Source organism: Pithys albifrons, chromosome 5 (genome assembly GCF_047495875.1).
Source record: "Pithys albifrons albifrons isolate INPA30051 chromosome 5, PitAlb_v1, whole genome shotgun sequence".
In the NCBI taxonomy this organism is placed as follows: Eukaryota; Metazoa; Chordata; class Aves; order Passeriformes; family Thamnophilidae; genus Pithys; species Pithys albifrons.
In genome coordinates, this window is record NC_092462.1 from 5,758,315 (window position 1) to 5,774,063 (window position 15,749).

Consider the following 15,749-nt stretch of genomic DNA (forward strand, 5'->3'; position numbering starts at 1 on the left):
GATCAGTGGCACTGCTTGAGATACTTCAAATTGCATAAACATAGAATCATAGAATAGTTTGGGTTGGAAGGAAGTTTAAAGATTATCTCGTTCCAACACACCTGCCACAGGCAAGGACACCTTCCACTAGACCAGGCTACTCACAGCCCCCTACAACCTTGGCATTGAAAACTTCCAGGGATGTGGCATCCGCAGCTTCTCTTGTCAAAATCTTAATGAAATGCAAAGCTGTGCCACAAAAAATGTTTCTGAGATGTTCCTGTGCAGATATTTTTCTGGTAATATCTTCATGTTGTCTGGGAATGAGGAATATCAAGGCTCAATATATCACCCAGAATTTAGCAATCTTTTTACTGTGTTTCTTCCATGGAAATTCAGTTATGTGCCTCTAGTAAAGTAGACAGAGTGTCAATGAGCACCCACTCTAATAAGTAATTAAATTATTTTTCCAGGCTTAGGAGGACAATGGCTTCTTTTTATTTCTGAAAGTCTCCTCTCTGTGTAGATGTTCTTTTTCTGCCCTGAGAAATTCTTAGAGGATTTTGACAACCTCTTCCAAAAAGGCCATGTCGGCATCAGATGTTAATTATGTTCCTTTTCCTTGAGCCAAGTGATGAGGTAGATTAAAATAAAAGTACAGCCAAGGAGAAACCTTTCTTTTGTGAAGCCTACACTCAAATTAAAGTGACTTCGCTCAACACAGGAGTTAATTTCTGATTCAGTTTATATTTTAACAAGCCTGGTAAATAAATACATTAAAAAAGGTAAGGTTTTCTATTTACTGAATTGGCATTTCAAGGGGAAAGAAAGGAGAATATGTATATTTGCATGAGGACAGGGAGAACTGAGTGAAGGTGTCTCCTATTTTGAGAATTTTTTCCAAGGTTTAAAATAATAACAGGGCCTCTACTATGTCAAAACAGTGAAAGAAGTTTATAATCTGATCACTTTGTTGCCACAAATTCACCAAAAGACAGTTGGAGAGGTTGGCTGTGGAAGCTCGCAATGCGGTGTTTTCACATGCTTACACATACATGGATATGTGATGCCTACAAAGAGGATTCCAAGACAAATGGTTTACAAAACAAATTTTCCATTAAAAGAAAAAAAAAGGCTTATTTCCATGTCTTAGGTTTTCTCTCTAAATTTAAAACACTTGCAAATACTTCTCCTTTTTATGGAAGAATGAATTTGTTTACAATTCTTCCCTGTTTCCAGAACAACACTATGAAATTGTTTTATTATTGCCTTGATAAGTCTTTGTGTATTCTGATTAAGGCACAGTACCTCTTTCTGGTTCTTTTGGAGTGTTTCTTTAAATGCTTTTAGTGAAGAGTACACATAGGTTGAACTGATTTTTTCTGACTGTATCTTTTTGGGTACTTTCTGTATGAAATCTCTTATAACTAAAAACCTATAGAAAGCCTAAGTTATGTTTACTCTGTTTTTAACTTAGCAAAAACCTAGGGACACATGCACTTATTTATTTACAACTTCCTTATCTTTCCACATTATTTTGAGAGGCTGTTGACAATGATGTTACTAGCAGGCATGGCAGCCACTAAAAAACCCAAACATCTTTAGTGCACTTGAATGTAGCATCTGAAATAGCTTTTCCAAAAAGAAAAGAAAACAAAACACAACAAAAACCAGAAAAAAAGAGCAAACCCTCATAACCTGATCAATACTTTCACTTTTATTCCAATCACAGAGTATCTTGTATAAATTTCAAAAGAAAAAGCTACATTCTCATCCTTTTTTTTAATCAAATTTGAAATGGGGAACTAATAATAATTAATAATATAATTTGCATAAATGAAGCAATAAATCTTCATTTCTTCTTATCCTGTTTCTCACACGGGTTTGAATACTGCTCTTGTCTAAATATTCCTGCCCCTGGAGTGCAAATCACTGCACATGACAAACAGTGGCATGAAGTATAGTTTTATTGGGATACTGTCAAAGTAATTTCTGCCTGTAAGTGATTTCGCCTTAAGAGGTTGAAAACAACTTGATTTTTATACAGGAATGGGTATTTTCTATATTTTAGTACCAGTAAAACATTGACAGTGTGTTCTGCAAATTGGTTCAACAATGTCAAATTTGAAAGATGTTCTGTACATTAGATCTGTAAAGTGCAGTGAAAAAGAACACCCTGGATTGTCCTTGCAGATGGACAACTATAGAGGTTAATGCAAGTGGTGCCCATATAGACAAGCTCATTGTGAAGCATAAATTCAAAAGACCTGAAACATCTGAACATATTCAAGTTATTGTAATAGGGTGCAATAGTTTTGTATTTCTATTTTATCCCTTTCTCAGAGGCTGATCATTGCTTTTAAAAAATGCAGTGCTGTTTATTACTGTCATTGGAATACTCTTAGAAGTAAGAGCCTAGTGGGGAGAAAGGAGCAGCACCTGGGAAATAGGAAGAGAAGGGACTACAAGGGAAGGTGGGTGTGTAGGGTAAATGTCCATAGGTGCTGCCTGTTCACTTAATGTAACCTTAACAGTCCTTAAATTCCAGTTTGGCTTTCTTTTTCTACATGGATAAACAAACTATGAATAATTTTAAAATATCAAAATATCATTCAATCTTATCAGGTTTATGGCTTTCATAATGTGAATGTTCTCAAAGTGGGATGCTAGCCTTCCAAAAGGTTACAGGTCCATATTCCAGTGCAGTCACTGAGACCTATACATCCATCTGTCTGAATGCAGTGTCCTATTTTTCAAACGCACATTTTTGTCTGTGTGCATGTCTTGTGGCCTCCCAAACTCACCTGCCACTTGTTGACCTTACCATCTTGTGAAAAAGTTCGTTTTTGGAGCAGTGTAAGACAGAGCATACTGCTCCAGGATTATGCTTCTGAGGGAAAAGCCAGCATCACATCTTCCACAATCAGTTCATTCATTAAAAGACTGACCTGATGTTGTTCTGAATTTCAGGCTCATTCGTGTTTGCTGTGACCGTCACCGATGCAGATGCCGGCTCCAATGCTGAGCTCCATTATTCCCTCGTAGGGAAAAACTCTGAGAAATTTCATATTGATCCAGCAAGGGGGGCGATCCTGGCTGCAAACCCGCTGGCGGGAGAGTCTGAAGTCACCATTTCTGTTCACGTTAGGGATGGCGGCCACTACCCCAAGACAGACTCTACGACTGTCACTGTGAGGTTCGTGAACAAAGCTGAATTCCCTCATGTTCAGGCAGATCAGGAGACCTTCACATTTCCTGAAAACCAGGCAGTTGGTACAGTTGTCACCACCATCTCTGGATCTTCAGCCAGAGGAGGCTCCTTGTCTTACTACATTGCCAGTGGTAACCTGGGCAGCACCTTCGTGGTTGACCAGGTGACAGGACAGCTTTCTGTTAGGCGGGCTTTGGATTTCGAAGCCATACAGAAATACGTGGTGTGGATTGAGGCCAGAGATACAGGCTTTCCTCCCTTTTCCTCATACAAAAAACTGGAAGTAACAGTGATAGACGTCAATGATAACGCGCCGGAGTTTGAGCAAGATCCCTTCATTGCAGAAATAGCAGAGAACCTGTCCCCACGGAAGATACTGACAGTGGCTGCTGTGGACAGGGACAGTGGTCTAAATGGACAGTTAAATTATGAAATAATTGAGGGCAATACTGAAAATAGTTTCAGTATAAATCGGGCCACTGGTGAGATCAGAAGTGTCAGGCCCTTGGACAGGGAGAAGCTGTCTCAATACACACTAACCATAAAAGCTTCAGATAAAGGCACTCCACTCCAGAGCACAACCATCAAAGTTATCATTAATATTTTAGATGAAAATGACAATGCTCCAAGGTTTTCCCAGATATTCAGTGCTTCTGTCCCTGAAAATGCACCTCTGGGTTTTACAGTAACTCGAGTCACAACATCAGACGAAGACATTGGGGTCAATGCAGTCAGCAGGTACTCCATAAGGGAAACAAGTCTCCCATTTACCATAAATCCTAGCACTGGGGACATCACCATCAGCAGACCACTGAACAGGGAGGACACTGACCGCTACAGGATCAGGGTCTCTGCTCATGACTCTGGGTGGACAGTGAGCACGGATGTCACTATATTTGTCATGGATGTCAATGACAATGCCCCACGATTTACAAAGCCATCCTATTACCTGGAGTGCCCTGAGCTTCCTGGGATTGGGTTAAAGGTCACCCAGGTTTCAGCCACCGATCCAGATGCAGGGTCAAATGGCCAAGTCTTCTACTTCATAAAATCCCAGTCTGAGTTTTTCCGCATTAATGCAACCACCGGGGAAATTTTCAACAAGCAGTACTTAAGATACCAAAATTCCAGCCGTTCAAGCAACGTCAATATCAATAGGCACAGCTTCATTGTTACATCTTCAGACCGAGGCAGTCCCCCATTAATGAGCGAGACAACCGTCACCATTAACATAGTAGACAGTAATGACAACGCACCGCTGTTCCTGGCTCAGAAATACTTCACTCCTGTTACTAAGAATGTGAGGGTTGGCACAAACTTAATTAAAGTTACTGCTGTGGATGACAAGGACTTTGGCTTGAATTCTGAAGTGGAGTACTTTATCTCTGATGAGAGGAAAACTAATAAATTCAGACTGGACAAGAGTACAGGCTGGATTTCTGTGTCATCTTCACTAATGGCTGATTTGAACAAAAGCTTCCTGTTTAAAGTGAAAGCCAAGGACAAAGGTAATCCTCCACTCTCATCCGAGGTAGCTGTTGAAATAGTAGTAACTGAAGAAAATTACCATACACCTGAGTTTTCCCAGAGCCGTATGAGTGTTACTATCCCAGAGAGTCACTCTGTTGGAACAGTGATCAGGACAGTTTCAGCACGAGACAGAGATGCTGCTATGAATGGATTGGTCAGATATAATATTTCCTCTGGAAATGAAGCTGGAATCTTTGCTATCAATACAACTACTGGTACTCTGACACTAGCAAAACCACTTGATTTTGAGTTATGCCAAAAGCATGAGCTGGTTGTTACTGCCACAGATGGAGGATGGGTGTCCAAAACAGGCTACTGCAGTGTCACTGTTAATGTTGTTGATGTGAATGATAATTCTCCAGCATTCAGCCCTGAGGACTACTTTCCCAACGTGTTAGAAAATGCCCCCAGTGGGACAACTGTTATTTGTTTAAATGCCACTGATGCTGACTCTGGACCTAATGCTGTGATTGCATATGCCATTCAGTCCTCAGACAGTGACCTCTTTGTCATTGACCCCAATACGGGAACAATCACCACCCAAGGATTTTTAGATTATGAAACAAAGCAAAGTTACCATCTAATGGTAAAGGCTTTCAATGTTCCAGATGAAGAGAGGTGCAGCTTTGCTAGTGTCAACATCCAATTAGAAGGGACAAATGAATATGTGCCCCGTTTTGTGTCCAAACTTTATTATTTTGAGGTTTCAGAGGCAGCCTCCAAAGGTACTGTCATTGGTGAGGTTTTTGCAAGTGATCGTGATATGGGAACTGATGGAGAAGTCCACTACCTTATCTTTGGCAACAGTAGAAAGAAGGGCTTTCAGATAGATGAGAAGAGTGGCCAGATCTACATTTCAGGACCTCTTGATAGAGAAAAAGAAGAACGAATCTCTTTGAAAGTCCTTGCAAAAAATTTGGGGAGCATTCGTGGTGCAGACATAGATGAAGTAACCGTTAATATCACTATACTGGATGCCAATGATCCTCCTGTTTTTACCTTAGGAACCTACAATATACAAATCAGCGAGGGTGTTCCTCCAGGCACCCATGTCACATTTGTTAGTGCCTTTGATTCAGATTCTGTCCCTAGCTGGAGCAGGTTTTCCTATTTCATTGGCTCTGGCAATGACAACAGCGCCTTCTCTATCAACCCACAGACGGGTCAGGTGACAGTCACTGCAGAGCTGGATCGAGAAACGCTGCCTGTCTACAACCTTTCTGTGCTGGCCATTGATTCGGGAACACCATCTGCTACAGGAAGTGCCTCCTTATTGGTAACTTTGGAAGATATCAATGACAATGGCCCTACCTTGTCCACCAGCCAAGGAGAAGTCATGGAGAATAACCGTGCAGGAACTCTTGTGATGACACTTCAATCATCAGATCCAGATCTCCCTCCCAACCAAGGTCCTTTTACATATTACTTGCTCAGCACTGGTCCTGCGACCAGCTACTTCAGCCTCAGCACCACTGGCATTCTGACAACGACGAGGGAGATTGACAGGGAGCAAATCAGCGATTTCTACCTGTCAGTGATTACGAGAGACTCTGGTGTCCCTCAGATGTCTTCCACAGGAACTGTGCAGATCAAGGTAATAGACCAAAATGACAACCCGTCTCAGCCCAGAACAGTAGAAATCTTTGTTCACTATTATGGCAACCTCTTCCCTGGAGGAATTTTGGGCAATGTAAAGCCGCAGGATCCAGATGTGCTAGACAGTTTCCAGTGCACTCTCACTTCAGGAGTCACCAGCCTCTTCAGCATTCCTGGGGGTACCTGTGAGCTGCACTCACAGGCAAGGTCCACAGATGGCACATTTGACCTGGCCGTCCTCAGCAATGATGGGTTACATGGTGCAGTCACCAGCAGTGTCCGGATTTTCTTCATGGGCTTCAGCAATACCACCATCGACAACAGCATCCTCCTTCGCCTGAGCGCCCACAGCGTGCGGGACTTCCTGATGAACCACTATCTCCACTTCCTGCGCATCGCCAGCTCCCAGCTGACAGGCCTGGGCACTGCCATCCAGCTCTACGGTCTGTATGAGGAGAGCAACCACACCTTCCTGATGGCGGCCATCAAGCGCAGCAACAACCAGTATGTGAATCCCAGCGGTGTGGCCACCTTCTTTGAGAGCATCAAAGATGTCCTCTTCCGCCAGAGCGGTGTGCAGATTGAGGCTGTGGACCATGACTGGTGCCTGCAGAGCCCCTGCCAGAACGGAGGGAGCTGCCTAAGGAGGCTGGCAGTGAGCCTGGCTCTGAAGACCCACGAGAGTGTCCCCGTCATCATTGTGGCCAACGAGCCCCTCCGGCCCTTTGTGTGCAGGTGCATGCCAGGGTACGATGGGAGTCTGTGCGAGACAGACATTGACGAGTGCCTCCCTTCCCCTTGCCACAACGATGGGACTTGCCACAATTTGGTGGGGGGCTTCTCATGCAGCTGCCCAGATGGTTTCACTGGCATGGCTTGCGAGAGGGATGTCAACGAGTGCCTTTCCAACCCATGCAAAAATGGTGCTGCCTGCCAGAACTTCCCAGGAAGCTTCAACTGTGTTTGTAAAACAGGCTATACAGGTATGCTTTTACTTCTCTATACCTTACAGTATAGAAATGGATGGAAAGAGGCTGGAAATGTGCCTTTTTAGCACAAGTTTGTCTGAATACGTGAATCCCCAGTACATGAAGAGGTCATGCAAAATGACGTATTAATAGTTATGAAAACTCAGAAGACCAGGTGCCCACAGTTTTGTTTTATTTCATTTTAGATTTGTCCTCAGGCTAATCACACTTACCTGATATGCATTGCAGCAGAAATATTTTTACAAGAGCTATTTAATTTTTTGAATGTGTAGAAACCATTTCCAATGCTTAAGTATGATTTTTCTGTTCATGTTATTGTTATGCATATTGTGGTAACATTTCAAGTCTGCTAGAAGTGTGCCAAGCAAGAAAATCAGCCTCTGCTCCAAATTCCTCACAGTCATACATGACAGAAAACAGATGAAGGTTATGGGAAAAAACACAATTCAGGCAAAATGATCAACCTGTGTGTTCCACATTTTGTCCCTTTGTCATTTATTTTTTTCACTAAGCAGAGAAATGTCTGCGGCATTCCTACCTCTTCTGAATATTTTTTCTCTAATATTTAATACACTCAAACACAGCAGCATTTTAACACTAGAAAAGCAGGCTAGTCTTTGCTTCTGTCATAAGTATGATATTTAAGAAGGATCTTAATCTTAAGCCATGCTTATGGTGTCTTTTTATAGAAGTCAGAAAAAAAGTCTAACAGAGAAGATTAATTTTACTTTTTCAAAGGGGTATTTTTGTATTGCTGATGCTCCAGGTCAGCATAGCTGTGTTCATTATGGTGTGGGTTTGGGGACTTACCACCACTGCCACCAAAACTCACCTGTAACCCTTGGAATAATCAGAGGATCCATTGTTCCTTTGGTTTTTTTCCTTACGCCAGACCAGTACAGCAGTTAATTTATTGCAAAGGAGAAAGTTAATCAATTTCAAAATAAAGGTTTGACTACTCAATTTAAATCACAGCTACAGCAGTAGGTACATATTCAGTGCAATATCAAGGACACTGATGGTCTTTCACATAAACCTCACAAATTGTCCTCCTGAGCCTCAGGTCAGGAGCAATTGCTGTTAATTGACAAGCAGTTCTAAGTTACCAATCCAGGATTTTATTTCGTGTTGTATTAGTACATCACATTATTTTGCCAGGAGCATGGCAAAATAATTCTAGGGCACCTATGCCCTCTAACTCTTTAGGTCATTAGCACCAGAGATTACATGGGCATATGTTTGCTGTTGCCATGAAGCCAAGCACTTCATTAACTTCAGCAGCATACTACAGTTTATGCCTCTACACTATAATTTAAAACAATAATGAAGCATCCAGCTGATTTCTTCTGCTATTAAAGCTCATATCTTAATGTTCAACCCTTAATGCCAGCCAAAAATCAAGCTCTGCATGGGACAAGCTCAAAACCAAGATGAATATTTTTAGTAAGAAATTGTGATGAGAGACTCTTAGAGTTTGAAGTGCTGGATTTCTTTCACACCATGAATTCAATGTGGCATCTAATAGGAGCTTTCTTAAACTCCTTGTCAACACAGATAACCTTAAAATAGACTGCCACTCAGGCAGACATTTCTGTTTGGGAGTCAAATCTTGTTGGACATTGCAGAATCAAGAGTTATTAAAGTTTCCTGAGATTAATTGATCCAGACAGAAGACAAAAGTCACCAGCGTAATTAAAAACCAAAATATCTTTGCAGTTTAGTATTAACTGAGCTTATAAGATCACAATTAACGTGCAATATGTTAAGATATTTTATGTTCTGCAAAAGCGTATTTGAAATTCTGCACATTCTATAGATTCTGCAAACAAATGTCAGAATACAGATTGTTTGAGAATGCTTGACATAGAGGCTATTATGTCATTATTATATTGCCAACAGAATGAGAACACAGCTGCTTGGGGTCTGAATCCTGATTCATATATGATTAGTCACAATGAATGTAAAAATAAAGCTTGAAACCCTTTTTTTCATTAGTATAAACCTTGAGTGCCTCAACAGCAAAAAAGAGACATCCAAAATTGTGGATTTCTAATTGACTTCACCATATACATTGCTTTGCTGCTTCTCTTGAAATGAAAACAGAATCTCATAATTGAATTTGCATGGTTGGTAAAAAAAATAATATTTACATGGTACTGCGTGCAAGTAGAAATTAGTATTTTCTGAAACAGACTCTCTGTTCACTGTAAATTAGAATACATGAGCTGTAGACTTTTATAATAGTGTACCTGAAAACTTACTACTCCTTGATTTATTATGTTTTGTCAGCTGCATTTCACTTCATCATACTGCAAAGGTAATGTCATTCTGTTCACTGGAAAGGATTATAAAGACTGATTACCTCAGAGAAACATTGTTAGGGCTTGAACAATCTGTTATAATTACATCTCTTAATGATGATCAGATTTTGTTTTTAAAATAATCACTTTCTGGAGGGAATATGCTTTGTGATTTACAGTAGTTGTCTGCCCTTCCTTTGAACCCTTCATTTCCTGTTTTCCAAGACTCATTAAGATGAAGGAATGTAGGTTTGTGAAGTTGTTTCAAATGCAAGATTAGAATATTAGAACAACCACTTTAAAAGATGGACACAGAAAACCACAAAAACTAAAATTCCCAAATCAGCTGAAATTTAACCCAAGAGCATTCCACTGGTATCTGTTCCTGATACATTTTTGAATTTTAAAAAAATATATGATGAAATTAGATTTTTGTATAAGTCCCTGCATATGATATCATCAGCTGGAGGTGATGAATGATAAATGTTGACTACTGTCTGTTAGCAGTTATCCAGCATTCTCCTAATTTTCATGTTCTTTAGAAAAAGATCTTTCTGACACAGAAGTGAATACCCTGAATCTTTCAGCATTTTGGCTGAGAAGTGATCTATAAACTCAACTAGCTGCAATTTTCAACTGAATTGGAATGCTATGGAGCATCCCTGGTTTGTGATCTCCCCAGTTCCCAAAACACAGGCTGAAATGTTTCCTTTACCTCTGATTTGATTTCTTTACCATTGATTTGATACACTGAAACACTAACCAGATGTATATGATCTCCTAATTCTTTATGTTGTCCAGGTGAAATCAGGGAATTCATATTTTCCTGCATCAAAAGAGTTGGAATAAATGCAAACAGGGCCTGTGGCTGTGGGATAAGCATTAATGGTTTAAAACTAAAAAATTGGGCAGGCTTAGACGATATAAAGGAAGTCATTGTTCTCATTGAGGGTGGTGAGGTACTGGCCAGAGAAGCTGTGGATGTGCCATCCCTGAAAGTGTTCATGACTTGGATGGAGCTCTAGCAACCTGGTCTAGTGGAAGGTGACCCTACCCATGGCAGGAGACTGGAACTGGATGATCTTTAAAGTCCATTCCAACCCAAACCATTCTGTGATTCTATAATTCTGTTATTCTAAACGGGCAGTTAAATGCCTCCCTGACATCCGACCAGGTCAGATCTCAGAAGCTAAGCAGGGTCAGCCCCGGATTAGTACTTGGATGGGAGACCTCCTGGGAAATGCCGGGTGCTGTAGGTTCTAGTCCTGAGGACTTCCCTGTCACTGTCCAAGCTCGCTCGGACGTGGCAGATGAACCTCAGGACTTAAACGATGGGGCCAGTTCTGTGCACGCTGAGCCTCACCTAAAATCCACTGTGCAGGCTGGAAGGGCACACCCACGTGGGGACAGCCCTTCCCAAATCTTCGTTCGCGAAGTTTGGCCATAAATACATACATATTCTAAACACATTTTTATTAGTTTCAGGCATTCTTTAAACAGTAGTTAAATATGAAGAAGATGCTAAAATATGTGTGGCTAAAATAAACATCCGTATTCTCTTGCTGACTCAGCAAGTGTTAGCTGAGAAAAGGAGGCGTATTTAGTAGATTGAACTGCAAAAATCTGAGTAAGCCTTATTAGCTACCCTTGATTTTTGAGAAAACTAAGCAACATCACTGAGCTATTTTAAGCACATCTGCCTGACTCCTGCAGTGTGTTCTCCTCAGTAAGTCAAAGATCTGTACTGTTGACTATAATTTTAAAACAAAGAAAACAGTAAAATCTAACATAAAAAGTTAGCTCATCCTTCAGTCATGCCCATTAGAGAATAAAATATAAATAAATACCCCCAAAGCATAATTAGATTCAGACACTGGAAAAGTTTCCTGGATTTATGGTGAATCTACAAGTTACGTATTAACCACAGGAATCCCCCAGCGCTCCGTTTCCATCCCACTTGCAGTCACACATGGAGAGCTGCTGCTCACATGGAAGAACTGCTTGCAAACTGTAGGTTAAGCAGAAAAGTAGATGAGGAGGGGAAAAAAGAGGTTTTCTTTATTATGTAGCTCAAGTTGTGAAATTCTAAAAAAGGGAGTGGAATTCATATAGCACAGTACTGGTTTTCTAGTTTTATGGACCAGCAATCCTTAAGAATTGCATGTTGTGCATTCCTATCATGTGTGAGGTAAAATTACAAGACATATGTGACATGTAAGGATGGACACTCTCTATGCAAACTCATGTTGTACTTTTAACTTAAACACCTACATATATCTGATGTTAAGAAAAAAAAAATTAATTATCAATGAAATAAGAAGCATTAAAGCAGTCAGCCTTTGCTTTGTGTATGTATCCAAGGACAGGTCTGGAAGAGTGTAGCTGGTTTTTGCAGTGGAACAGGAGGGACAAACATGATGTTACTTCAAAGTTTTTGCTGAGCACAGGCACTTCTGGCAGAAGGAAGACAGGTTCCAAGAGTGGGATGTAGTGGAAGTGTTGCTAAGTTAATCAAAGCCAAGCGATCGAAACCTTTGAAATGACAGCCAATACTTTTGTAGTTAATGTTTCCATGCAAAGAAAAGTTTAGTTTTATACAAAGTATCCCCATGTCCATATTCGGCATCTGTTAAAATCTTCACTTTTTCCCTTGGTTCCCTTCCTTGCTGAAATGAATTATGTGATTTCAGTTTATTCTCTGTGGAATAATATTTACCACGTGACAATGTCTGCTTAGAAAAGGACTGTATCCAGGAGAGCTTGTTTTAACTCCAGAGGACTGTTGCCCTCCAAGTCAAGAAGGAGGTTGTAATTGATGGGGGAAAATAAGAAAAATCATACAATGTACAATAGCAGCCTGTATTCAGCACACTCTGTTTGTACAGGGTCTAGCAAGGGCTGTCTCTATCTCCTTTTCACTAACCAGTTCATTGCTTTCAACAAGGAGGAAAAAAAAGATATATTTTTACAGTTTTTTAGTTCAGCCTTGCATTTAATTTCATGATCTCTCTTCTATGGACACCAGTTAAAAAATTAAAGTAAATAATAAACTAAAATTCAATTCAGTTCAAAAAACAATCCGTACGTACTTATATGATAGAATTACAACTAGACACTTCAAAAATAAAGTAAATTTCTCTGGCCCTCATGTTATGCCTGTGCAAGGGCTGGGAGCAGCCCAGCCTCCTGTGTGTGTTTCCTCTCTCCATACCACCGCGAGTCGTTGGCACCTTCTCTCCTGGCCATATGTTCAGGATTGGTTCATAACCTCATGACCTACATACCAGCCTGACTTCCCTATTGCCCTGAATACTTTGACCTGGAAATCACTTTTATTCCCTAATCACAGGGAAAACATGTGACTCCACTGTCAACTACTGCGAGTGCAATCCCTGTTTCAATGGTGGATCCTGCCAAAGCGGGTTGGAGGGGTATTACTGCCACTGCCCCTTTGGTGAGTACCCTCCTCCTCCTCTCCATCTCTCCTTGCCCTATTCATATTTCTCAAATTGCTGGTTATTTTTACCTGTACAAATGATTTTGGGTTTAGAAATGATTCAAGGTTTGGAAAAACTGCACATATTTAGAGGTTTAATTAACTCACTCTTCTTTCAAAGGAAATTCAAAAGTGATGTGATCACTACAAATATTTATTTTGTCATTCCTGGTAATGGCTTCTTTCTCTCTGACACAAAAATGTAACAAGATCCAGCCAAACTACTCAGGGCCTAAAAATAAGAGAATATTTCTAATGGGATAGATAGATAGATAGATAGATAGATAGATAGATAGATAGATAGATAGATAGATAGATAGATAGATAGATAGATAGATATACAGACAGAGACAGACAGATAACTGACCAAAAGCAGTATAGATGCTTGAAATCTTTAAATCAAGACCATTGACTTTCTAAAGCAGGAATTTAGCTTAGCCACAGCTTGATCAGGGCTAAAGGACCTTCAACACCGAGAATATCCCAAAGTTCAGTCTGAAGAAGGGGGTATGATGATATCAAAGCTCTCCTGATGAATAACAGGCACTTTCAGGACAGCCAAAGAGTAAGACCACTGTAAATAATATCAGTATTTTCCATCAGAAAAGCATGTAGTAGTGCCAAAATAGTTTAATAATTTCTAGAATTTAATTATACCAGATTTATTTTGTGGAATGAACCCAACCAAAACATAAAGCAACACGAATATTTTAAGGTATCATGATACAATGGCAGCAAGATTGATTCTGAATGCAGATTAATCCAGAACTTTGATTGCTTGTATGGAAAAGTATGAAAGTAAATGCAACAGATTAATAAAAAAACAGAGAAACCTGAGAAATCACCTGCAATGTCTTAAGGTTGCTGAAAAAACCTCTCAAAAAGTATGCTTTTCTATATGCATTTGTAACTAACACTAAAGTTTTTTTGCTATCATGTGGAATAACTTCTTTATTTCTTTTGTTTCCTTTATTTTACATTTCCTTAGGGTTTATAATTTCCTATATAGACATAGTCCATTGTAACTATAACTAAAATTCATAAATTGTCAGGTTTTTTTCTTATTACTGCTGCAGTAAAAAAAGAAAAAAATCAAGGGAAATTATGTGACAGGAATCTGAAAAGCAATACGTAGAATGCACCAAAATATTCACATCAGCAAAAACATAAGAAGGCATAATGTTTTAATCACCCATGTTTATGTCATAAGTATAAAAAATTAACCACCCAGTGAGAAACAGTTCAGATGACAGCCTATATAGAGGAAAATAAATTCAATTTGCCCATTTATTTCCATAACTCAATGAAATGCCTGATGATAATTATCAACAATGTCTGACATAGCTATCAAACTGGCTTGTGTTCTTGTTTTCTAAAGAAACCAGAGAGCTCAATCAAATGTACTTTGCTTTTCAGTAGACATAGCTGCCATTTGTAACTCAAGTTTTAAGTTTAAATATATGTACCTCAACACCCACCTTTGGGTAACATCATTCTTCTGTTCAAGTTGTGTGGTTTTAATCATACACCAGAGGTTCCTTAAAGAGCCTGTGTATCATAGCCATGCTGAGAGCACATCCATACTTTGTTTCTGGGAGAATGCAAACTGAGGAAAAGAAGTCTCTGACTCCAGATTTTGCTTTTCATTTTGCAGGTGTTTTTGGGAATCATTGTGAACTGAACAGCTATGGATTTGAAGAGTTGTCCTATATGGAGTTTCCCAGTATGGATCCAAACAATAATTACATCTATATAAAGTTTGCCACTATAAAAAGTAATGCCTTGTTGTTGTATAACTACGATAACCAAACCGGAGAGCGGGCAGAATTTCTGGCCTTGGAAATAGTAGGAGAGAAGCTGAGATTCTCCTACAACCTTGGCAGTGGCACATACAAGCTTACCACAGCTAAGAGGGTGTCTGATGGACAATTCCACACAGTCATTGCCCGGAGGGCTGGAATGGTAAGATATGCTATAATGAGGATTTAAGACAAGTTTAGCCAAATCACTTTAGCTTTCATGTGCTCTCAGAGGAACATAAAATCAGTAACATCACATTTGCTAGCAGAACCTCCAACTTAGGGAAAAACTTCCCTCCTTTCTGTCTTACTCCAACTGACTCAAAGCCCTATGGTGGTTTGTTTAGCATGATGAAGATAAAGTATAATTAAAAAAACATGTGCACTGCTCTACACTCTCAATGTGAAAAATGAGAACCAAGAATAATTAATGAAATAGATGACTACACATGAAGCTAATTAACTGGTGCAGATTACAGGGATGATTATCAGGAAATGCTAATTAACCATAGTAATTACAAAAAGCCTCAAAATAATTTTTCTCAACGTTTGGAAAATAGAGGTGAACAAACTTAAAATTTCAGGATTCCCTGACTTCCTTGAGCTAGTTTAGAGATTTTACCAATCTCATCAGACTGGGAGCCTGGTTTTCCTCTGTAGCATACATGTAAAAGGTTAAAAGCTTCTACATTGTGAGAATTTTTTGGGGGGAGGGAGGGAAGCTGCTTTTCTTTTTGTCCCCGAGAAAGCATCTGAGGGGAGGAACTCTGCCAAAAACTGGAGTGGGACAACTGATTGCCATATGCCTGGTCCTCTGACCCCTCTCCTGCCTTCCTTTTTTTTTTTCTC

The 15,749-nt window shown here is 39.9% G+C and overlaps 1 protein-coding gene across 1 annotated transcript in view; it reads left to right on the plus strand.

The window, feature by feature from the left end:
• The window catches only part of LOC139672077 (protocadherin Fat 4-like), a 127,500-nt gene that overhangs the window by 94,287 nt on the left and 17,464 nt on the right, over window positions 1-15,749 (plus strand). The window contains exons 9-11 of the mRNA XM_071555559.1: window positions 2,950-7,299; window positions 12,955-13,059; window positions 14,756-15,063. Of these exons, the coding sequence (XP_071411660.1) occupies window positions 2,950-7,299; window positions 12,955-13,059; window positions 14,756-15,063 (4,763 nt within the window). The remainder of the gene's footprint in view (window positions 1-2,949; window positions 7,300-12,954; window positions 13,060-14,755; window positions 15,064-15,749) is intronic.